Raw genomic sequence first — 24397 nt, forward strand, 5'->3', positions numbered from 1 at the left:
TCTCTGGAACCGTTTGGGCTACGAACTTGGTTTAACTTTCCTCTGAAAGCTTAGAATCTTACCTTTCCAACAAGCCTAGAACCGACTTATACTTTATCCGCAATCACGATTCACGCACTTGCGAATTTTACCACGATTTGCGATTTGGTTAAAAATCCAGCCACGTGTAACCATCAGCAGTCATTTCTTTCCTTGCTAAAAATGTGTTTGCCTCTTAATCACCATCTCTGAATCATTGCTAAAGTGAGCCTGCACTCATCCCTAGTATCTCTCACTCACCCTGAACCTCCTAAAGGGAATTAAAAGCATTTTCAGCATATTTCTCACTTCATTGCCACCACATTCAAAGCATTTGGGCCTGTGTTTTAAAACTCATACCGGTTTTCTCTAAGCTTGCTGGGGGGGAACTGAATTTCGTATTGTATTTGATTGCATTCCTGAGAACTGTGTGCTCCTCTTTCCATCTACTTCCATGTCTTACATTGCATAGGGGAGGGGGGTGACTTGCCACCAGGGGAAAAGTGAACATATGATATCTTGTGAAACCATATTAGTTAGTTCTGTACTGTATTTCATTCAACATTGCATCCATTTGAAATCCTAAAAGTATTTTTGCTACTTGATCCATCCTATACTAACTCCTCATTGATTGTAAAGAAGTGTGCTAGTGCCAGATTACCCATTGTTGATCAACATCATATGTCTAAGTGTACTATCAGATATTAATTTATTATAAAGTGTGATATATATATATTGTTTAAATTCTCAAACCTTTTAAAACTTGCAAAACAGAACTACTTCTTGGGTCAGGGGGATTCCAAGAGAGGGGTGTTATATAGGGGTAGTCATCCAGAACTCATGAACTGGACATAAAGATATATCAATAAGGGTTTCCATTCAGTATCCCAGACTAGGCATTGACTTAGCTGTAGTGTTGAATTGAATCCTCTTACAGTTGGACCTTAGCCCTTAAATGCGGTGGTAACTCCCGTTACCGCCATGAGTTTGGCGCTAAGTGGGAGTTCCTCCCAACTTTTTGCTGGAGGTAAAAATGTCCCTCAACACAAGTTTTCGGTGGTATTGCCTCCAGCACAATTACTGCTGGTGGTAATGGCGACCCTCACCCCCCCCTTTTGGGTTCAATGGGGAACGGGAACTTAACGCTACTCGTGATCCATCGTTAATGGCGCCGGATTGAGTAGCGGTAATGCTATTTGCGCTGGCGGTATCCCTGCAGTATTAAAGCTGGGATACCGAAGGACTCTTTATGTTTGTGTCTCTGGACAAGTCTGTTTGTGAAACCTATCTCCTCAAGGTGTGGTGAACATGATGAAGACATTACTGCTCAATGTCCATAACATGCACGTTAAGGTGGATGCTTTTTAATTGTATTGTTACTTCATTCTAGGCCAAAATGGATGAGCTGCAACTGTTCAGGGGGGACACAGTTCTGTTGAAAGGGAAGAAGAGGCGAGAAGCAGTTTGCATAGTGCTTTCTGACGATACCTGTTCAGATGAGAAGATCCGCATGAACAGGGTTGTCCGCAACAATCTGAGAGTTCGCCTGGGAGATGTGATCAGGTATGTAGTTGCTTAGCTGACTTCCAACAGTTGATTGTGGTATATGTTGTGATGAGATCCTGGACCAATAGTTTGCCGCCGCTTGTGATCATGTCAGGTGAGGTTGCGTTGACTTTTGAGTTGATCCCATATCCTAGGTCTTCGAAAGCGTGTTAAGCTTTACATAATCGAGCGGTCCCGTAAACCCTAACACTGAAGTTGAAGCAGTCCAGATGTAATTGAGATGATTTGTGGCTCTTAAAAGTAAAAAAGGACCAATGTGTGTTTCTTACGACAGTTCCATTTTTGGCATTCTACTTTACCTTCTATGGGACCCTTAACATGTGTTTTTTGGTTTTTGTATGACGGTAGTCTAGGGTCTTTGCCATTTTGATTCTTTTGGTCCATGTGACTTGTACTGACGTACTCATGCAAACCTTTTCCCAGTGCATGCGTCTATGGCTTCTAGAATTGGTGTTCTTTTAATTGTTTTATTTAATATTTTTTAAAAAAATTGAAATATATAGTACAATAATATCATTGGTTTAAAGACATTAAGCAATAATCCATTGGTTAAACAGCAGTTAAAAGACGGTAATTGGGGCATAAAACCTATGAAGAACATATGAAAGAATGCACCATTTTTTTTTTTTTTTATATATATATATAACCACCGCATTTTTGTTCTAGAGTGACCATCATCCTGCACTTGTGAAAGGGGCTATTGTAGTATTTATTTTTTTTTTAAAGTGTTTAGTAATTTAGTGTTGACTTCTCTGGGGATACTGCTGATTTTACTGTTTTTGTTGCACAATGTGCCAGGAGTGTGCTTTTGTTACTAATGCATTAAGTCCTACTCTCTGCAGTTTCTTTAGTTCCATCCCTTTGTTTATGGGACCCACGAAGCAGGCATCAATCGATGAGAATTATGATCGAACACTTCAATTCCCTGCACACCTGCTAGTGGTATCTGCGCACTTATTTATTTCCATATACTATCTTAACTGTACCTAGACCTTGGTTTAACTTATCTTTTGAGAACATCCTGGTAACTGCAGTAGTTTAACAAGTGGCATTCTTCTTAGTTCACCCTTCTTAATGTCCTAAGATCTGTACAAGGACAACCTTTTCATTAAATATTCATTTACATTATTCGGTCTCACTATTGGGTACACAAAATGCTTATATTTTGCTCGACAGTACCTCATGTACGATCCTTTAATCCTACTGTTGCCATCCTCATTAGTCCACCCTTTGCCCTTCGCTATTTACTTTTTTGTGCATTGATGGGGATTAAATGCATATTGACTGTTTAACTAACTGTTTGCGTATCTGATGTTCCACAATGTTTTCGTTTTCTCATCCGTTTATTGAATTTATGGTGACTGCTGATTTAAAGGGCCCTAATGTCAAGTACTGTCAGTTTGAATTAATTTTGTTGGCGCCTGTGCACAATCTATACTTCACATGCTTCCTGTGTCCTTCCTAAATCTGTATGGACACCTGATGGCAACTCTTAAGAATTAGTTATTGCGGTGTGTCACTTTGACTGTGTTTAACCAAAATTAACCAATAATCTGGCTTCTTGTTAATGTTAAAGGATATTTGTACCACGCACTATCCCCACCGGATTGGTCCCCTGGCGCTCTGGCGTGTCCTCTTTTATGTGGCACCAATGTTAAATTGTTTCGTTCATTTTTCATTCATTGCACAGCTACTTGGGCACACATCCTTGTTTCTAGCTGTTTCCATCCCTAAGCATAAACTGACAACTAGTAGCTACTCTTAACGTTTCCTTATATTTATTTGTATCTTTCGTCTAAACTTGGTGTTTAGTCAAACATGAGCCAATAACCATCTTGCGCTTTAGTTTGTCCTTATTTATGGCCACCATAGACAAAATGCATGCCTGATTAAATATCTCCCATTCACAGATTTAATTCCAACCTCAGCCAGGTTAAATCTTAAACAATATCACAAGGTATACTATAGGACGGGAGGTACCGATTTCCCATCTTTTTCTGACCTGAGAATTACACCTGTAAGTTGAAACGTAACCCTGATCTATAAAGAGCCTTTTTTCTTCAATTTCTAGGCACTGATTGTGTGGTCCGTATATCATTACTAGTGCATCCAGACCAGTCCGGATTTATTCCGGAATGCTCGACTGTGCTTCACCTCTGGAGCCTCGTTGGCATTATAAATCCACGGGGCAGGGCAGTTGCAGCATCCTTGGACACAGAAAAGGCCTTCGACTCTGTTATGGAGGTTTATATTTGGGTTTATAAAACAAATGGGGATGTGTGAATAGTTTTATCAGCTGCCTTCGGTTTCTGTATAGGTACTTGGTGACTAGGGTGCACGCTGGCTCGGGTGCAGGACATGATGCGGGTGCCCACTGTCCCCTTTTTTTCTCTTTAACGATTGTGCTGTAAGCACGTCTGGTGCGCTTGCGACATGGCCACCGTGGGATCCGGATAGCGGGTCAACCACAAATCATATTGCTGTATTCTGATGATACCTTGCTATATATCCGGGATCCGGAGCAGACTATGGGACCAGTAATGGAGGAGGTCCATAAATGTACATATTATTCTGGGTATAAAATAAATGAGGCCAAATCCGAGAAGTTCTCGATGACTGACCACAAGCAGGAGCTGGCTGATTTACTGGGGTTCTGATGGACCCCTCGATTTGTGTTTAAATAATTGGGTGTAGTGATATCCGGATTGCACCGTTCCTATGTACAGATAATCATGAGGTTTATTTGGATGTTTTAGCTACCAAACTTCAATTGTGTGCCTGATCACTGATGTCACTGTACAGGACGCTTTGCTTAAGATGGTAGTTGTTACTAAACTACTGAATTACTTTAACATCCCAATATGGCCCGGTATACTTCTTTACGTTTCTTTATTGTGTATTTGCAAGGTGCTTATACAGCAAGTAAATTGTGTTTCAAAGCGCCCACAGGGCAACAGGGAGAGAACATGGGAATGAAAATCAAAACAAAATGAAAGACCGGGGAAAGTGTACTAGGCCTTGTGAGTATTCTGAACGTGCAAGTGCCCGAGAGAGAGAAAGGATGAGAGGTTGGGGGGGGGGGCAAATAAGTGTAGGTGTACCAGGAGGGGAGTGCTAGAGAGTGAGTAGCTATAAGTGTCAAGTGAGTGGTCAGCCGCCTATAAAGGAGTGCCACCCTGTGGTGGCATAGGCCAGTGGGTGCCAAGGCAGTTGCTGGGAACGGGCGGAGGCTGAAGGCGATTGGGTATGGGAGGTCAGGGCTGAAGCGGACACAAAGGCGCTGGTCACCAATCTTAAACTGTTGGATTTTAGCAGAGGGATGAACGGAAGGAGGAGGTGAAAAGGAAAGTCTTGAGGCGCTTCTGGAAATTGAGGAGGTCCGGCTCAAGACAAAGAGGAAGGGGGAGGCTGTTCCATAGGAGGGAGCCTGCCGAGGATAGATGTCTGCCTCCAGCTCGCTGTTTAGCGAGGCGTTTGACATGCAGCACGTTGGTGCTGGAGAAACTTAAAAGATCTGGAGGTAGTGTATTTAGTGAGCGCCAGTTGTAGATTGCGTGGTCCACAGCCTCAGACAGCCTTATGGATGATGCAAAGGGATTTGAATTTGATCCTTGAGCCAGTTGTGAGTTTTTAGGGCTGGAGAGATGCGGTCCCTCGGCTTGAGGCCAAGGTTAAGTTTCCCATCCCTATTCTGGATTAGCTGTGGGGGTCTTGGAAACAAAGCAGATTAAGGAGAAGGCGATTGCAGTAGTGTAGCCTAGAGAGAACCAGAGTTCTAGAGACTTGAGCTTCTCTGGGAAAATGATGAAACCAAGAATTCCTTTGAGGCGCTAGGCACTCATTATGGGTCCGTCGAACTGTGCTGGTAAAACCGGCAGGTAGCCTCTGGGCCTGTAATGATTTACCGCCGCCTGACTTGCTGGAAACACTGGAGCATTACAGCCCCGGCGGTCTGGTAAATCAGGCGGCGGTAAAATGTTGATCCCGATTCCCATACAGCCGACTAGGACTCTATGGAGTGGGGCCCCGGAAGCAACGGCACTGTTGATAACTGTGCCGGTTCTTCCGTGAAAATCTGAGGGCGGTGCCATTATGCCCACCAGGTCTAACCCTGGCGGGCAGAGCTGCACCCGCCGTTGGACTCGTAGTTTGCCGGTCTGGAAACAACGGTGCCGTAGCAGACCGGCAAACTTGTAGAGTTGAAATGGGCCTTCTTGGCAAGGTCCAGAATTTGAGGGAGGGAGGGAAGAACCCATTGAACATGGCCAAAGTGAGGTGAAGAAAGAGGGAGCAGGAGCAGATAGGCAGTCGGGATTGATGGAGGAAGTAAGGAGAGGGAAGTTTGAAAGAGTTGTCTGCGTAATACTTGAAGTTAAGGTGGGAGGTGGAGATGAGGTGTGCAAGTGAGGCAAGATGGGTGTTAAAGAGCCAGGGAGAGAGGGTGGAGCTGTGGGGACACCACAGGTGGAGCTGGAGATGGAGGTGGGGCGGATAAAGAGCCCAGAAGAACCTGGGACGGAAGATCATTGAGGAAAGGTCAACCAATCCAATGCCCTCTCCGATATACCAAAGGTGTGGAGCTGTTTTATGAGGATGGAGTGGTTGACCGTATCATATGCAGAGGGGATATCGGGTACATCAATAAAACGCACTTAAATGTATATTAAAATATATATTTATTAGGAGTCACTGTTAAACCATCACGCATAGATATACTCCAATACTTTCAAATAGTCACTTCTTAGTTGGTAGTTGCTGAATGCATCCAATTGTTAATGGAGTTTGACAGTTCTCCATCATGGGGTCTGGCATGGATTCACATGCTCATGAATATTCCCTGTCAGGCTGGGAATCCTCGGTAAAAGAAAGTTTCACTTTCACTTTTATAAACTCTTTTCTCCTATAAACCAATCACTGTGCTCTGTGTCATACTGCCCCCAGCCAATGACTGCCCTCTCCCTAAGACCCTTCCCTGGCAACCCTCTTCAGATTTTTACAGCGTGTTCAGGTGCTGGGAATCCTCATGTTTTGCTCCAAGAGCTTTTCTACGTTGTAGTGCTTTTTCATTAAAAAGTTTCTATTTTTGTCAAATGGAGCCTGTGTGCTCTTTCGTTCCTTTGACCGGCTAGCAGGGATCCATTTGTCGGCGTCTCATCGCCCCTCGAGGGCAAGAATCGTTGAGAGTTCCAGTTGGAGGAGATGGACAGATGTTCTCTTTTTCAAGCTCTGCTCCAGCTCGGGATTGAGGAACGTGTTTGTGGAGGACAAACACTCCAAGTGCCTCTACTGGGTCCATCCAGACGACAAGGGAGTGGATTGTGAAATTTGCCTGGACTTCACCAAACGCAGTGTCCAGGATCGGCACAGTAGATTGGCAGTGTGGCTCAACGCTAAGGCCTCTACTCCGTGGCAAGCAGGCGCATGCCTCGCTCAGGACCAGCTGGTCCGAGTAGCAGGCTTCTAAGTCCTTTGAGGGCGCTCCATCTGTGGGGGGCCCATTACCAGGCCAAGCACTGCAGGCCCGTTTCCGTCCGGTTCGCCGCGCCAGTGGGTCCCGCGTTGTGCAGGGCACACTCCTCTTCACTGTCTGCCTCCATCTGAAGGCATCGTTCCAGCTTCTTCTCAGAGGAAATCGGCTTTCCCGAGGAAACTGTGGGAGAAGCTGGAGAAGAACATGGCGCATGGTAAGGTGTCCGACTTACCCCTGAAGACGCAGGTAGTCCAGGAGAAGTAATCCTTGACAATCGAGCTGGTGGCAGCTGCCCTCTCGAAGGCGAAAGGGGCAGACCCGGTCCAGGAGACCCCGTGCGGCACCCAGAGAGGCCCTTCCTTCCAGGCGGGAGGCTTTCGGCCAAGCCGGTGGAGAACGCACCGGAGAATAGGATGTTAGCCCTGAGCCGTCTCTGTCCCCTCAGGACGCAAAATAAAAGGGTTGGTGTGTGTGGGCGGGAGGGTGGTGATGCCTCTACCGTGTTCCAGGGCAGAGATATTTCTTCTTCAGATGAATAGTACATGGTGTCCTTTCACTCTGTCCCAAAGGACGTGGGGAACGACCACAGTAAATCCTTAAGGGGGAAAACGGTGGAGGACTATGTAAGCGCTACATCGGGTCCCTCAGGTTCCTATGATATGGCATTTATAACGAGCCTATACACAAGTGTTTCAAGGCGCGAAAACGTTTAAAACTTGATTTCTTCGTGGCCATCACCTCTGCCAGGAGGGTAGGTGAGATCCAGGCCCTAGCCTGCAAACATCCGTATCTGACTTTCCACGAGACGAGGGTGGTGTTGCGGACGCACCCCTCCTTCATGCCTAATGTTCTGTCTGAATTCCACCTCAGCCAGCCCTTGGCCTGTCGCCGGCGGAATGGACTTTGCAGTCGCTGGATGGGGCCCGTGCTCTGAACCTTTATGTGGCATGCACAAAGAGTTTCCTAAAGACGTCTCAACTTTTCGTGAACTTCGGTCTTGTGAACCATGCAAAGGCCTTGTCCAAGGCTTCATCTCCAGGTGGCTCTCTGGTTGTATCACTCACTGTCACAGGTTGGCAAACTGACCGCTGCCTGGCTGTCTGAGAGCCCATTCCACCAGAGCAATCTCTGCGACAATGGCGTTCCTGTCTGTGCCCCTGCTGAACATCTGCAGGGCTGCTACGTGGTCTATGCACACCTTCACAAGATTCTACTGCGTCGACTGGGATTCCAGAGAGGAGTCCAGAGTCGGCCAAGCAGTACTACGCAACCTGTTCGCTTGAAGGTGAGCCTGTTCCGGAGGTGATTGTTCGATTCTGTTGAGCTCGTGGTTGTGTAATGTTGTACTGCTATTTATTTATTCATGAGCATCTGAATCAATTGTTCTCCAGCATGGGTCTGGCATGGATTCACATCCAAACCCTTTGCCCTGCCCCTCTGTTGCTCTTCTTGGTCATACTGCCACTTTACGTGCTACCAAATCTGAAGATGGCTGCCAGAGGGGCTTAGGGAGAGGGCAGTATCACCCAGAGTTCAGCGATTGGTTTAGAGGAGAAGGACTGTAAGTGAACAGTTTTTTTTTCTTTTCACCGAGGATTCCTGGCCTGACTCGGAATACTCCTGAGCATGTGAATGCATGCCAGACCCATGCTGGAGAACAATAGTTCTCCAGCATTGGATCTTTCATGGATTCACATGCTTAGAATATTCCCCCGAGTCAGGCTGGGAATCCTCGGTAAGTTATATAGACATTTTCCATAGGAAAAATTCTGCCACTTTTGTGTCCTATCTACGTCGTTTTGGGCCGCGCACGCCGGCGCCACTAGGGCGTAGGCGTATATATAGCTCCGTCCCCGCGGCTCCCTCAGATTTCAACTGTCTTCCAAAGTGGTGGGATTACCTCGCGTATCTGCTATTTTGTTAGGTTGTTCTTTCTACTGTTTGTTCTTCTCAAGAGAATGTCTGCAAAGGCGTTGTTTCGTCCGTGTGCTACGTGCGGCCTTAAGAAGGTGTACGAAGGGGATGGTCATATGGACTGCATTTACTGGCTTCATCCTCACCACACGGGGGACACTTGTGAAATCTGTCAGGGTTTCTCCCAAAAAACCCTCAAAGATCGAAAAAGACGCCTGGTCGATTGGCTCAATGACGGAGCGGGTGCGTACCCGGCATTGGCGGTGGGCTCCACGGCCTCAAAAAGTAAGTCGGAACCCCCGACGAAGAAGGCACGTGCTGCCGAAAAACGAACCTCGGAGTCGGCCGAAAAATGACCCTCGGCGAAACATTCGAAGGCCTCCTCTTCACACAAGGCGTCTTCTTCCTCCTCATCTAAAAAGGAGGGAAAAGAACCATCTAAATCAGGAGACCGTCATAAGTCTACCTTGAGTCGAGAGGCCACGGCCAGCAAGTCGGCCCCAAAAGCGGCGGGAACACCAAGGCCCTGCGCCACTGGCTTCGCCGACGACCCGCTCGTCGACGCCTGCGTCATCGGCGGCTCCTCCCACATGTCAGACTACGGCGGTAGGAAACATCATCGACGGTGGTCCTGTCGATGGGATGGCAACCGGACGTTTTCGATCCCGTCCGGCCGGAGGCCCTGCTTCAACCAGAGGCGAATTTCTCCATCTCGTCGGCTGACTAGAAACGCGACACGGTCACGCGCCCAATCGATCTGGGTCTACAGCCGACCAGCGCAATGTCGCTCTTGGGTGTGGGTTCCATCCCTACTACCTCGTCATTACTAAACCCCCAGGCGGTTCTGTCCTTGGAGGTGCTAAATACGCTACAAAAACTATTACAGCATTTGGACACACAAATACCCCAGCCTGGGGCCCCGACACGGAGACAGTCTACGCCAATCGTCGACGAGCCGGGCCCGGCTCCTCGCTTGGCGACCAGGATTACGCCCGCTTCCCACGCGCCGGAAGATTGCCCTACCCTGCAAGAAGGAGAACTACAGGACTCTGACCGTGAGGGATCAGGTTCAGACCTCTCACTATCCCCCTCAAGGGACCCAACTTGGGACTCTGAAGCGGAGATGGCTGTGCCGGGCTTCTCGGAGCTTCCATCGCCACCTGACGACGTGGGTGCATTCCATGCCATGATGAGTAAGGCGTGTTCGGCCTAGTCCCTGAAGAGGAGAAAAAGGATTGTTTTCTTTTTAATCATATGGGCAAGAGAAGGAAATCCATATTCGCCATCCCGATTTTGGATCATGTCTGGCAAGAGGGCCTGAAGACCATGCGGAACATGTCTCTGAACCGGCAGTGAAAGGTCGTTTGGAGAAGAAGTTCAAGGCTCCGGAATGAACTCCGAAGTGCTTGATGTCTCAACCTTCGCCGGAGTCGGTGGTATCGGCGGTGGCGGCGAGAAAGGCCAGGTCTCAACATAAATGCACGACCCCTCCAGACAACGAGGCCAGGAGACAGGACGCTTTCGGCAAGAAGGTGCTGTCCGTCGGCGCGACTACAGTTAAAGCAGCCAACTCCTTGGCGATTATGTCTAGGTATGACAGGGAAATGTGGCACCGACTGGCTCCTATCTTGGAGCAGTTGCCCGAGGAACATGGAAAGTCCGCAATGTTGCTAGTTTGGGAAGGAGAGGAGGCCTCCAACCATGCTATAAACATTGCCGTCGACCTAGCAGAGTCCGGTTTTAAGCAAATCAATAATGGCGTAGTTCTACGTAGACAAGCCCGGCTCAAGTGCACTACGTTCAGACCGGAGGTGCAATATAAAGTCTTGGATATGCCGTGTGAAGGGGAGCAACTGTTCGGTGCAAAAGTTGATGAGGCCTTGAAGGGCATGAAAGAGGATACTGACGCGGCACGGTCACTCGGAGCCCTCGAGTGGTAGGAATTTTCTTTCCTTTCAGAGGGGCCTCTGGTAACTCCCGGTTTGGGTCATCTAGAGACTGAGGTTTCAGCAGACCCTCCTACTCGTCCCAAGGCCACAGGCTTGCGGCCCAATCTTCTCGTAGAGGCAGAGATTACCAAACCTCCAGACGGCGGGGTGCCTACCCTTCGTCGACGAAAGATAAACAAACCAAGAACCAACAATGACATGCTTCAGGGCGTCCTGGGGAGCCGAGTGTCTCGTCGCATCGACGAGTGGGAGCGCATAACAGACCAATGGGTTTTGGACACGATTCATCTGGGACATTCTCTACAGTTCAAGGGCAAGCCACCACACATTCCACCGGTGTTCTCGGCCCAGCCCCACCTTCAAATACTACTACAGGAGGTGGCGCTTATGCTGCAGAAAGGGGCTATAGAACTGGTCCCGGTGGCAGAAAAAGGACAGGGAGTGTACTCCCGGTACTTTGTCGTCAAGAAACCAAATGGAAAATGGCGTCCCATTCTGGATCTACGAGCGCTCAACAAACTGCTCAAGAATTTAAAATTCAAAATGCTGACGCTTCAGGAGGTGATCCGATCGGTACAACCCGGAGATTATTTGTCGTCGCTAGACCTTCAGGACGCATACTTCCATATCCCGATGCGTCGACGGCACAAAAGATTTCTGCGGTTCCTCGTCGGACAAACCCACTATCAGTTCAAGGTCCTTCCGTTCGGCCTAAAATCGTCCCCCAGGACGTTCACCAAATGTCTGGCTCCAATAGCAGCCTGGTTAAGAAAGGAAGGTCACCACGTGTACCCTTATTTGGACGATTGGCTAGGGAGGGGACTGTCTCCAGAAAGGGCACAAGAAAGCCTGGATGCCACCCTGTCCCTCCTGCAACGTTTGGGCTTTGCAGTGAACTTCGACAAGTCCTCGTTAAAGCCTTCAAGGAACTTGGTCTTTTTGGGGGCGGAGTTCCACACACAGTCGGGACTGATGAAGCCATCCCTCGAAAGGATTCGGACTGCAACAAAAGGCATCGGAATGGGAGGTCGACACCAGAGTGTCAGTACGAAGGTACATGTCCCTGCTGGGGACCATGTCGTCCTGCATACCCTTGATAGACAACTGTCGCCTCTTCATGAGGCCTCTTCAGGAATTCTTGGCGGATCGATGGGCACAGAGTCGAGGACGCTGGTCGGACAAGTTGACCATCAACGGCCAGCTTGTGCAGGCGCTTAATGGTGGAGAATCTCCATACACCTAACTAAGGGAATGCCCTTACTGGAGCCTGCGTTCCAGAAGACAGTGGTCACAGATGCTTCTCTAACTGGGTGGGGAGCGCATCGGGACTCCTTACAGGTTCAGCGCCGTTGGTCATCGGAAGAGTCCTCCCTCCACATCAACCTGCTAGAGTTCAGGGCGGTGCGTTGGGCCCTAAAATCCTTTCTGCCACAGATAAAGGGCTCAGTGGTGAGAATCATGACGGACAACACGACAACCATGTTTTATCTACGCTCCAGGAGCCTGTCGACGGAAGCCCAGGAGATCTGGCATTGGGCCCTACAACACGACATACATCTGTTGGCATTCCACTTACCAGGAGTGAAAAATGTGCAAGCAGACGCTCTCAGCAGAGAGATGAATTGTCTACACGAATGGGAACTGAACGATCAGCAACTGCACCGTGTCTTCGCGGAATGTGGTCATCCGGCCTTCGATCTCTTTGCGACGAGAGACAACAAGAAATGCTCCCAATACGCGAGCAGGTGGCCACAACAAGACTCGCTGGGGGACGTGTTCTCCTTCCCGTGGACGGGCAAGTTTCTGTATGCCTTAGCACCCCCCCCCCCCCTTCCCTCTCATCCGTCGGACTCTGCAATGGATCCACAGATATCCTTGTCGGGTGATCATGGTGGCCCCGTATTGGGCCAGACAAGTGTGGTTCTCCGATCTACTTCACCTCTCAGCGGCAGAACCAATGAGGTTCCAGAAGATCCCCAACCTTCTGTCTCAGGAGAAAGGGACCGTTTGGCATCACGACCCGGACAACCTCAGTCTGACGGCCTGGCTCCTGATTTCGCAGAGTTTGGCGTGTTAGCGATTTCAGCGGACTGCCGTCGTATTTTGCAAGCCGCAAGGGCACCTTCCACGAACACTTCATACACATATAAATGGAAAAGGTTCTGCATATGGTGCGCAGGTCAACCAGGTCTGGTCCCGCGGGCGATCACACCGGAACAACTCCTACCATACTTGTTGCTCCTGGCAAATAACAGGTTATCTGTCTCATCCATAAAGGTGCATCTAGCTGCCATCTCGAGATTTACTCGGAAGAGACGTTCCACTCCACTGTTCAGTGACCGCCTAGTTAAACACTTCCTTAAAGGGTTGTTTCGAACCTTTCCTCCCAAGAAGTTTCCTCTGATCTGGAGTCTGAACCTGGTCCTGGCAGCCCTGATGAAACCCCCTTTTGAACCAATGTCATCGACGACATTAAAATTTTTGTCTTTGAAATTGGCTTTCCCGGTGGCCATTACTTCTGCTCGTCGCCTGTCGGAAATACAAGCTCTAGTGATTGACCCTCCGTATTTGAGGTTTTTCAGTAATAAAGTCGTGCTGGCCACTAACCCGCATTTCATACCTAAAGTACCTTCCATGTTCCATAAACATGCTGCTATAGTGTTGCCTACATTCTTTCCAACACCGTCTTCAGTGGCAAAGAAGACTCTCCATACATTGGACGTGAAAAGAGCTTTGAAATTTTATCTCCATCGCACTCAAAGCTTCAGAGACACGAGACAACTCTTCGTAGCTTATGGTCCTGCGGCTAGGGGTAAAGCGATTTCAAAACGAGGACTATCCAGATGGGTGTCTTCGGCCATTTCTTATTGTCATTCCAAGGCCGGAAAGCTGCTAGAAAAGCGTCCAAGGGCCCATTCGACAAGATCTACATGGTCGTCGACGGCTTTGTGGTCCGGAATTCCGCTGGGGGATGTCTGCCAGGCGGCTTCCTGGTCGGTACCACATACGTTTACCCGACATTACTGTCTCGCACAGCAACATGCTGAAGATACAGATGGGGCGGGCAGTACTACGTCACCTGTTCCAATAAGGTAAGCCCCAAGTGGGGTTGCATCCTTCGGCAACTATGCTTTAAAGTGTTGTGTCTTTTTCAGTGAACATGCTATAATATAATGTGTTGCCATAGTAAGTGGGCACTGTGCTTGTACAGTGAACATGCTGTAATGTAATGGGTTACCATAGTAAGTGGGCACTGCGCTTGTTGTGATGTTGGTTTGCATACACGCCTCCAATGTTGTGGGATTCTGCTATACAATATTCTAAGCATGTGAAGCCATGAAAGATCCAATGCTGGAGAAGGGAATAGTTTCTTACCTGTAACTCCGTTTCTCCAGCATTGGTATCTTTCATGGATTCACATGCGCCCGCCGGCCTCCCCTGAGCATGCAAACCAGAGACCCCCCCCATACTACTTTGGGGGCTGAAATCTGAGGGAGCCGCGGGGGCAGAGCTATATATACCCAAACGTCCCAGTGGCGTCGGCGTGCGCGGCCCAAAACGACGTAGATGGGACACAAAAGTGTCAGAATTTTTCCTATGGAAAATGTCTATATAACTTACCAAGGATTCCCAGCCTGACGACTGGGAATATTCAAAGCATGTGAATCCATGAAAGATACCAATGCTGGAGAAATGGAGTTACAGGTAAGAAACTATTCCCTTACAGGTAAGTAACTTGTTCCTTCTATCGGTAATACCGCGCACCCACAAAATAATACAGTAATTGTATTTAGTCTTCATACACATATAATGGTGATTTTGGGGGTGGGGACAGTTGGTTAGTGTTATCCTAGTAGAACCCCAGGTTCTAAAGGCAGTTCTGCAGCACAGTAAATCCTTTAAAGTCAAAAACGAAACCTTAGCTAAAAGGCATTTCGTATCGGTTTAAAGTCTTGCAAAGCAGAAATCAAATGTTCCTGTGGATAGTCTCTAGGAAGGAAGATACAAGAAGGCTTCACCAACGTTGGAGACCCTGCTAAGGGGCTCTCTAAAAGGACACGAACAGCGTTTTGAGTCGAAGAGGGGGTTGCCCTGGACACCTACGTGCACTCCAACACTCTGGAGCGACTTTCTTGAATCTGGTCACGCAATACCACCCTCGCCCGCTCAGTACGTTAGGTTAGAAGAAAATGTTTGTGCTGGATGCTCTGCAGTGTTGCTGCTCTGGACCAGACCTCCAGGATTCCTTGGTCTGATGACTGAGGCAGGAAACTGGGTGGGATCTCTCAGCAGCAGTCTCGAGGCACGACTTTCAGCAATTTCTTGTTTTGCTCTGTAAACTAATGAACGTGTTTCCAACTTTGAGTGCTTGTGTGAACAAGCAATGGCAAAGCCAAAGTGTAAAAAATGTTTTGTAAAATTTAGCAAACTTTTAAGTATCGCTATAACGTGCTCCCCCTGTACTCCGATTCTTCATGAGACTTGGCAGGTCGGATGAAGAAGGTCCAATGCCGCTTTTCCCGCCGTCAGTCTGAGCCTTTGATCCCCAGGGATTGCAGCTTCGAGCTGATCTCTGGTCGGTGTCTGATGCTGGTGCAAGGACTCTCAGCAGATGAATGCAGCAAAACTTGATGCAAAGCCCCTCTCGGTACAGGAACGGACGCAGGTTAGCAATTTCAGACACCACCCACCAATGCACGGCGCCGCAAATGGATTCACTTGCTGTGATGAGACTTTTCCTCCTATCTCAGATCCCCTTGATGCTAGGACCACAACATTCTGCAGAGGTAAGTCTTGTAGAACTAGCTGAGGATCAGAGGCCCAGCCTCTCTCGACCATGAGCAGAACCACCTCCGGTTACAGAAACGGCTCAAGACCTTCCTTTTAGCTACCGTTTTCTCTCTGCCTCTCCCCTGCTAATGTCCCCGATGGCTCTGCCTACTGGTCACCCCTGAACTCTGGCCCAGGCTCCTGCATGTCTGGGCTCCCTATGGGCTGCCTGTATCTGTAACCCTACCGTCCCTTATCTTTGCACTAAAGAGCCACCCTCTGGCAGCACTTATTGAGTCACCTGCACATTTCCTCACCCCTCCCTTGGCACTTCTCCCCTCTTCCCCACGTGTGCACAATATGAATGACGCAAAGCCTAGAAAGATAGTTGTTTGTCCTTCTGTCCCCCATTCCCCCCTTCTAGTATCATATAACACTGGAGACTGGAAGATATCCTCTGGAACTTTTTGTATTTTGCTGCTTGTAAAGACTTTGAGCCCTCTCCGAACTGCATTTAGCTAGTGTTGTCTTTTTTGGACTTAAAAGACTTGCTCTACGAAGAAACCCTCTCTAGAACCTTTAACCAAGCTAATGTTACACTAATCGTTTTCCTCCCTTAAAGTGACTTTACTATGTGTTGGCAGAGTAAATGTATTGGCTGTATGAACTGTAAAAAAACACAGGTGCGCGTAATAACCGATAGTACAATAAGTTGTCTTTTTCCTTTCTAACGTTGCTACAAATGTAACCGCGAACAAACGCAAAAGTAAAAGTGTCCTTTGAAATGTATTATCAAGTATTGCAAAGTATTCTAGTATTTAAAGTGATTTTGGTGTATATATAATTGTATATAAATTCTAAGTGTAAGTTTCTTTTATGTGCATGTCTAGTTAAGTTTCTGTGTTTAGCTACAGGTCCCGTTTTAAGATAAGCCTGACTGCTTCCACTCTACCAAGGACCTGAGTTAGTACAGATTGATACTAAAGAGTTGCAGATTACTAACCACTGGGATAGCTTGCTAAAGTCTTACTATCAGTAGGACTTTAGGAAAACTCCCCAACATTTGCAGGGTGTGCACAAATGTAAAATGTGCAGACTGCCATACTTTTGACACCATTTCCCTATAACTTTTAAGTCTTATTTTTGTGTTCCGTTGGGGTTTTCTCATTTATCGAAACTCAATTGGAAAAACGTGTGATATAGATTCATGAACTGAATCCTGAACTCTTAAGCAGATGTCAATACCCTACATGCTCTATTCCTATAAGTTACCTGCAACACTGCATGTTTTTTCTACTCACTGTCTGTATAAACTATATTTTTACATAGAACTGTGGACACTCCTTTCTTGTGTGTTGATGTATGTCACGCTGTACCTCTTTTCTGCCTCCTTCCCATATTCCGAGTATAGTGTTGACTGCTCGGCTAAGCCCTGTAACAGCTGGGCATATGCAGGGAAGGCCTGCAACCTACGTTTGGATTGAACATTTTAGGGGTCTAGAAAACCCTTGACACTCGTGTCGATGTATTTTGTTTGTTTATAACGCGCTTAATAACAGAGTTCGGTTTCTAAGGCGGAACTGGGATTCGAACCTCTTGCTCTGTGCGGTCTTGCTTCCAAGACCAGCATGTTGCCCCTTTGCTGTCCTCCGTTCACGTTCGTTTTCGGCCGTCGGTTTTGGCTACAGAGCCCATCTATCTCTGCCTTCAATGGTCACTCACTGTGTGGTACTGCCGCCAGGATTCACTGTTCCATTAGCATATCTTATTCTGCTCCCCTGCGCCCCCCACCTTCGCTGTTGCTGGTTTTTTTTGCTGCTCCATACTCTTGCATGTCTCCATGTCCTGTCCCTCCTGCCTTAAGGATGAGGCACGTTTCGCCTGGTTTTCTTTTTCTCAAACTACTTATTTATTCCGGTATTATATTGTCCTACTGTCTGTTTTTTTTAAAAATACTTTATTTTCAGAGTTTTTCTTAATGCCCTGTCTCTTTGTTTTGTGTTCTTAGCTCATTTTAGCCTGTCGCCTTACCTCCATGTTGTTGCATTAGCAAATGTATTTGTATTTTTCTTTCCCCTTATTTTATTGTTTATCCCTGATAGAATAAAGCTTTAGCACACCCGAATAGCCATGCCGATGTTGTTCTTGGACCAAAAATGTTCAGGTTTCCTGCCGTGACTTTGAGCAGGGGAGATGAACGCAACAATAATGCTACGGTTGTGGGTTAGAGGAAAATGCTTCAGGAAGATTGAATGTATGAAACACACTTATTACAGAGGCGGGGAGAAAAGATAATTGGCTAACTAGGCTTTATAGTGAAACTACAGAGAACAATGTTTAAACAAGTACAGTGCATAAAGCAGAAGGCCATGTAGTCTCTGTAAATTCAGGCACACAGTTAGCCAGATAGTTTACACCTGCAAGTCACTGACCACACTGCCATCAAGATATGCCTGTTTCAAAAGTAATTTTGCCAGCTGAAAAGTAATAGTCTAGGGTCTGATAAAACTGCATTTTAGTTTTTGGCATACATGCTTTTAAAATAATTGCAATGTGTGTATTGTACTAATCTTGAAAAGCGTGTTTTTTATTTTCTTATTTATTTTTTTTACATTTTTTTTTAGTATTCAGCCATGCCCAGATGTGAAATATGGGAAGCGCATTCATGTGTTGCCTATTGATGATACAGTGGAGGGGATCACTGGAAACCTCTTTGAGGTTTACCTTAAACCGTACTTCCTGGAAGCCTATCGACCAATCAGAAAAGGTAATCCAAAAGTAAATGTCCTGTTTCTGCTTTGGCAATAAGTTTAGCAGTATACAATATATGCTAGCTCGAGTAATTGGTTTCCATCCTGTGAAAGTGCTGATTTTCATAAAACCATGAGGAAAAAGCACCAGATGGATGAGGCCCTAAGAATGCTACTAAAAGTTGGAAACGTGCGGCGATCCATATTTCACTTTTATTCTGATTTCTGTGTACATATTTGCTTGAATTCTTTTGGATAAAATCAAATTGGAAACTGGTCAGACCATCTGCAAATATCAGGTGCCTAGTGGTAAAGTAGATTGACCAAAAAAATAACCTATATTGAAAGTAATACAATTCTACAACTTTTAAGGTTAGAAACACATCTGACCTTTTTGCTTAATTCATAATTACTTTTTGACAAATTATTAAAATATAAGTCTTTTTGTTGCTGTTACGTGTTCAGCTCCAGTGTTAATATACATACAATTTTAAAAAGATGAAATCTGAAGCATTAAACCACAATATAATTTTATCTGTCGTATTTGAATTTCTAACTGAACGCTTTTGGGATTTGTATTTTATTTTAATGTGATTTTTGGCTGGTTTGGTCAACCAAGTTTACCATTGAGCCACTTGTGATGTTTCAGCTGTGTCACTGGCGTGGAATAAAGCATGTATTAATGTTAGTGCTGTAAGAGTTATTGATAGGCAGTACAGTTTTCTGGGTCACATTTCTGGGTTTTGTGTGAATCTGTTCTTTATTATTTGGAGAGCCTTGCTCTTCAATTGTAAAGTTTTATGAAGGAACTTCTACATTTGAGGGATTCTGCATTGGGTAATGCCCTGGTGAGGGCCAATCGGATTGCGTGTAACAATCTGTCTCTCGCCGGATTCTAATAGCACTTCTTTTGGTTCACCATTACAAAATTGGGTTGAGGAGGGTAAATGGTTAGTTAAGGTAGAACACACTTCCAACTGGTTCAATAGGTGTTTTCTCCCAGAGGGATGTTAGGCAGTCTTTCATCCCAGTAATAATAGTGTCAACAATTGAAACCTGTAGGGGAACGAGCACTGCCAACGCGGGGTGCTGGGGGTTGGGGGGGGCTTACCTAGTAGCCCCTTATGTTAAAGGATATTTGTAATGCGCGCTATCACCACCGGAGTGGTCCCCTGGCGCTCTGGCGGCTCTGAAAAAAGGGAGGGGGGGTGAGTTAGTGGGAATGAGCTGGAAAAGTGCAAGAGAGCAGTGGTGTGCTGTTGACAGTCTCAGCCCGGTGGGTCCGTTGGCTGAGCTTGGGGTGTATTACGGTTGGAAGTCGTTGCGTGCTGTTGTGCAGGTCTGTGTGGTTTGTTTTGTTGTTGAAGTGAAGTTTGTGCGGTTTGCTGCGTTTAAGGTTTGTGGTTGTGTTTGGTTAGAGTTTGAGAGGTGAATGCAGAGGGATGAAATTGTTAGTGGATTGGTTAGTTGGCATTGCTGTCCTTGCAGTTATGTATAGGTGTGATGCCTGCTATCATTCACTTTTCCATCGGACTGTGGTGCTTGCTAATTTTCAGTATTCTGTCTAGGTGTGAGGCAGTTTATCATTCAGTTTCATTTAAGTGTTCGAACATTCATATTTCTGTCTAGATGCGACACAGGCTAAGGTTGAGAATTCAATCTAGTTGTGGCGCGCGCTAACAATCGCATTTCCATCTAGAAGTGAAGCAGTCTACGATTAAGAAAAAAAGTGTGGCATGCTAACATTCACATTCTATCTGGATGTGACGCAAGCTAAGGTTTAAGAATTCCATCCATGTGTAGTACATGCTAACATTTATATTTCTATCTAGATGAGACGCAGGCTAAGGTTAAGAATTCCAACTAAGTGTGGCGCATGCTAACAGTAAATCCTGTCTATATGTGACGCAGGCTAAGAATTCCAACTGAGTGTGGCACATGTTTAACATTATTACACCTGTCTAAAGGTGACGCAGGCTAATCTTGACCATTCTCTAAAGGTGTAGCACTAGTTAACATTGGCTAGTATGTTAGTGCGTGATGCAATGCAACATTTATAGTCCAGTTAAGAATGGATTTCAGCTGGTGGACACTAATCTCTCTGTATGCATGTTGTAAAACCATGGCAGTCTACATTATGGAGAGGTAAGGTAGAGTGGCAAGGGCTTCCTGGAGTAGAGTAATTGCTCTACACCCCACCCATGCCACACTTAGTTTTGTTGGTGTCTGTTGGCTGCTGGCTTCCTTTGCTTCCCTTGACAGCTGCAGACACATCTTGGAGCCGCCAGTGAAGGAGCCGTCCTTTGATTTCGGGCCTTTAGCTGCAGGGGCTGCATGCGAAGATGGCTGCCCTCCGAAGGTCACTAATGTTCCAGAGAGATCCTCCAATCAGGGCCGTTGGGCGGGCGAGAGGCGTGCATAGGGGAGAGACCAGGAAGAGAGCCGCAGGGCGTGCGGGGGAGCAGGCACACGAGCCTAAGGCCAGAATGCTGCAAACGCGGCCACAATGGACGCTTTCCTCGCCTGCCTTTCCATGGTAATATGGAGGCAGGCAGGGAGAGTGCGCGTCGATAGACTCGAGAAACCAGGAGAAATCCTCCAATCGGGGCCGATGGGCGGGCGGAAGGCGGGCATAGGGGAGGGACCAGGAAGAGAGCCGCGGGGGAGCAGGCACACGAGCCTAAGGCCAGAATGCTGCAAACGCGGCCACAATGGACACTGCACTTGCCTGCCTTTCCATGGTAGTATCATACATGCTCATGTAAAAATGTTCGTTGCCCTCACTACTTTAAATGGCTGGTGGCAGTGGTTTAATTTTCTTACAATTGCGCTTTTCTACCGCAGGCTGAATCCTCAGCTGCAGTATAGCACCCATGGTTGACCATCTTGTCAAAATGGCCCTAGTCTTTTTTTTTTTTTTTTCGCCATCTTCTGTGTGTGAGGTCTTTTTTGGGTTTTAATATGTGCGTCGAGGCCGAGTTGAGCCCTTTGTTCGATTTGAATTTGGCGGACTTCAGCCCTGAAGCCCGCCACTGACTCCAGTATGTCTGGAAAGACAGTATGTGAGGGAGGTTCCAGAAACGCCCCTGTCCTTTGTCCTGAAATGCCTGAATGCAACCAGTCCTGATTGGCTGGCTGTCATTTCAGGACATTGTAAAGACTGGAGGGGGGTTTCTGTACTCCTGCCCTCTATATGGCAGAGTAGAAGCACAGAGCACCCCAGCCAAGATTCTCTATGCGGTAGCGAACGTCGAGCAATTGATACTTAAGCTCTCAGGAGGAAGTGATGTGGGCTGGCAAAAAGATTTCTAAGGAAAGATGTTAACCATACTTTTGAGAATAGTGCATCACACATCAAAGGTAAGTAAGAACTTTTGTAACTGGTAACTCATAGTTAGTTACCAACCAACTCTTTGCAAGTAAGTAACTTTTAAACACTTGATTTATTTTCTAGGCAGAAGTCCCAATCCCTTCAAAAGTCTTTCCCTGGTTCTTGGAGCATGGGTGTTCTCTGTGGCAGAAGGGGGTTGGGGGGGGGGGGGTCACTAGGACTTGTGACCAACAGTGTCGGAATAGGTTCTTTAGTAGCAAAAGTCAGAGTGCCTTAGAAAAACAGGTGATTACTTTACTTCTAGGTTTCGAAGAGGGTCCAGGCAGGATTTTAGCAGTGGCACTGAATGAGAGACCTCCCCATCACAGAAAACGCCACATAGAAATCCTAACCGGCTTAAGGTAAGTACATTGTCAAGCCAACACAGTACCTCAGCATTGAAGAAGATTATGCAGCAGGAGAACTTCAGGGTCTGCAGCCAAATACCTGGTCATTGGATTCCTTGTCATGGTGACTGAAAACAAGACCTCAGAATGAACTTTGCTGCAGGGATCGATGTAGAAGGCTCTAGGCAAGGTTTCCCTCGCGGCTGAATGTGGTTTTGGCGCATTTGGCGCCTTTCAAGAAGCACAGAAGAAGACAGAAAATCACGATGGAATTCTCGCCGTTACAAAGGTTCACCACTCTGTTGGGACTTTTCGGACTCGATTCGCATCTCTGGAGAGCAACAAGGATGCCCACGAAGTTTCAGTAAGATTCGGAGTTCGGAAGACAGTGCACCGCACAATGGCTTGAGGTCCCAGGGTTTTGGGGTATTGCAGCAACGCAAGGTCGCAGCAACGCGTGGGATGGCTCAAAATGCAGGTCTTCAGTCTAGTGGGTCTCACCAGGTTCTGGGTCGGGGTCGTCGTTTTGAGTCCCCAGGTCGATTGGAAGGAAGGGCTGGAGCAGGCTCTCCAGTCGCTGGAAATCACCTCTCCTATAGTCATCCGCTTCGGTTTAAGTGTTATAGTTGTATCTTTATAGCTTTAAGTTCTGTCAGTACATTTAATAAGCTTGGATTGTAGGCCTGTGTAGATGGAATGTAGCTAGATCTGGTGAAGTAACATTCTAGATGCTTATGATGTATGTGTTTACTTTTGCTGAATGTTCCATTTGTATTGGTTGCTGCCCTCCAAAGACGATTAGGTGATGTACTGCTGGAGGTCATTATCTGATGTACTAACGTAAATAAACAGATTCCACTGTTTACTCATACCCTGGAGTACTGTATGTAACATTAAGTTCCAGTGGTTGACTACTCTTCAGTTTCCAGGTTCGCAGTATTTATCAGGAATTACAACACAACTTCTGGTAAAATGCAGGGAGAGAATGCAGAAGTGGCGGTCTGGTTGTCCAATCAGGGAAGCCAGTCCCCCTCCCTCCCACTGGGATTTGATTTGTCCTTATTCAGGCAAGGTGTAAGACAAAGGGCTGTGGAGTTTTGGACTCCTCCCTCGCTTCCTGCCCTCAGACAGGAACCTGGGTGGGGAGTCGAGGGGATTCCAGCCGAAGATGAACATCACACACGGGAAGGAACAAGAAATGACAAACACTAAAATGGCGAATGCTAGGGCAAATTCTCATAAATGTGCTAATTCCCTTCACCTTCGAGACCCCCATCAACTTTGCTGGATTTTGAGGACTTGATTTTTTTTACCTGGAGTGTGAGCCTTTTTTCCCACTCTCGTATTTTAATGTGTGTTTTACTCTTGTGTGCTTTGATTATGGGGTTTTAGATGACTTGTAGGGATCGTCTTTTCATGTGTCACACAGCACCCTCCATGGTAAGTTAAGGTGGCTGTGTCACTACAAAAGTCAGATGCCTATGGAGTTTACCAGAAATTATGCCTACATCAGCCAACAAGAACCCTCCGATCAAGTAACAACATCCGCTTGGAATCGAACCCCTACAACAAAAGTAAACTTGGAGGATCCTCCTTCTCTCACCAGGCTCTATAAACTTGGAATGACTTGCCAAAGGATATAAGGAACACAAGAAACCACCTACTATTCAGGAAACTGCTCAAATCCTGGCTCTTCAATGTGTAACCAAAGACCAGCCACAGGGAAACACACACCACTAAAACAAAGATGAATGTAGAAACGGATCCCAGTTCCCAACAAGCAATCTAATACAAACGGAGCCTAGGGAACGCATTCCACAACATCATAGGCACAATGAGAGAGACCCACGAGAGGAGGACAGTGAAGACTGAAGACCTGGTCAGAGCCATGGAAACTCAAAAGCGACACACTTGGAACTGTGAATGGTGGCATGTCCTGTGTCTGGTTGGGATTGTGGATGTTGGCTTGCGACTCATCTCAATTGGATGGTGGATGTTTTGCAGGTGCCACGCCTGCATGGAGTTGTAAGGGTTGACAAGTGACACGAGTTGTGAATAGTGGCATGTGCAGCCTTGGCTGGAATTTTGAATGTTATCGGACGCCACACTTGGCTGGAGGTGTGGTTGCTGGACTATGCCGCATATGAATGAATGAATGAATGAATCTATGAATATTAGCAAGTGCATTAAATGCATTGTGATGCCTGGCCTTCTCCCCATTAGGCAGGACTCCCAAGTCTGGA

The 24397-nt window shown here is 46.8% G+C and overlaps 1 protein-coding gene across 1 annotated transcript in view; it reads left to right on the forward strand.

The window, feature by feature from the left end:
* The window catches only part of VCP (valosin containing protein), a 274541-nt gene that overhangs the window by 35849 nt on the left and 214295 nt on the right, over positions 1–24397 (forward strand). Inside the window, exons 3-4 of the mRNA XM_069626812.1 lie at positions 1409–1581; positions 18312–18454. Of these exons, the coding sequence (XP_069482913.1) occupies positions 1409–1581; positions 18312–18454 (316 nt within the window). The remainder of the gene's footprint in view (positions 1–1408; positions 1582–18311; positions 18455–24397) is intronic.

This window comes from Ambystoma mexicanum, chromosome 6p (assembly GCF_040938575.1).
Source record: "Ambystoma mexicanum isolate Mex_15411 chromosome 6p, UKY_AmexF1_1, whole genome shotgun sequence".
Lineage (NCBI taxonomy): Eukaryota > Metazoa > Chordata > Amphibia > Caudata > Ambystomatidae > Ambystoma > Ambystoma mexicanum.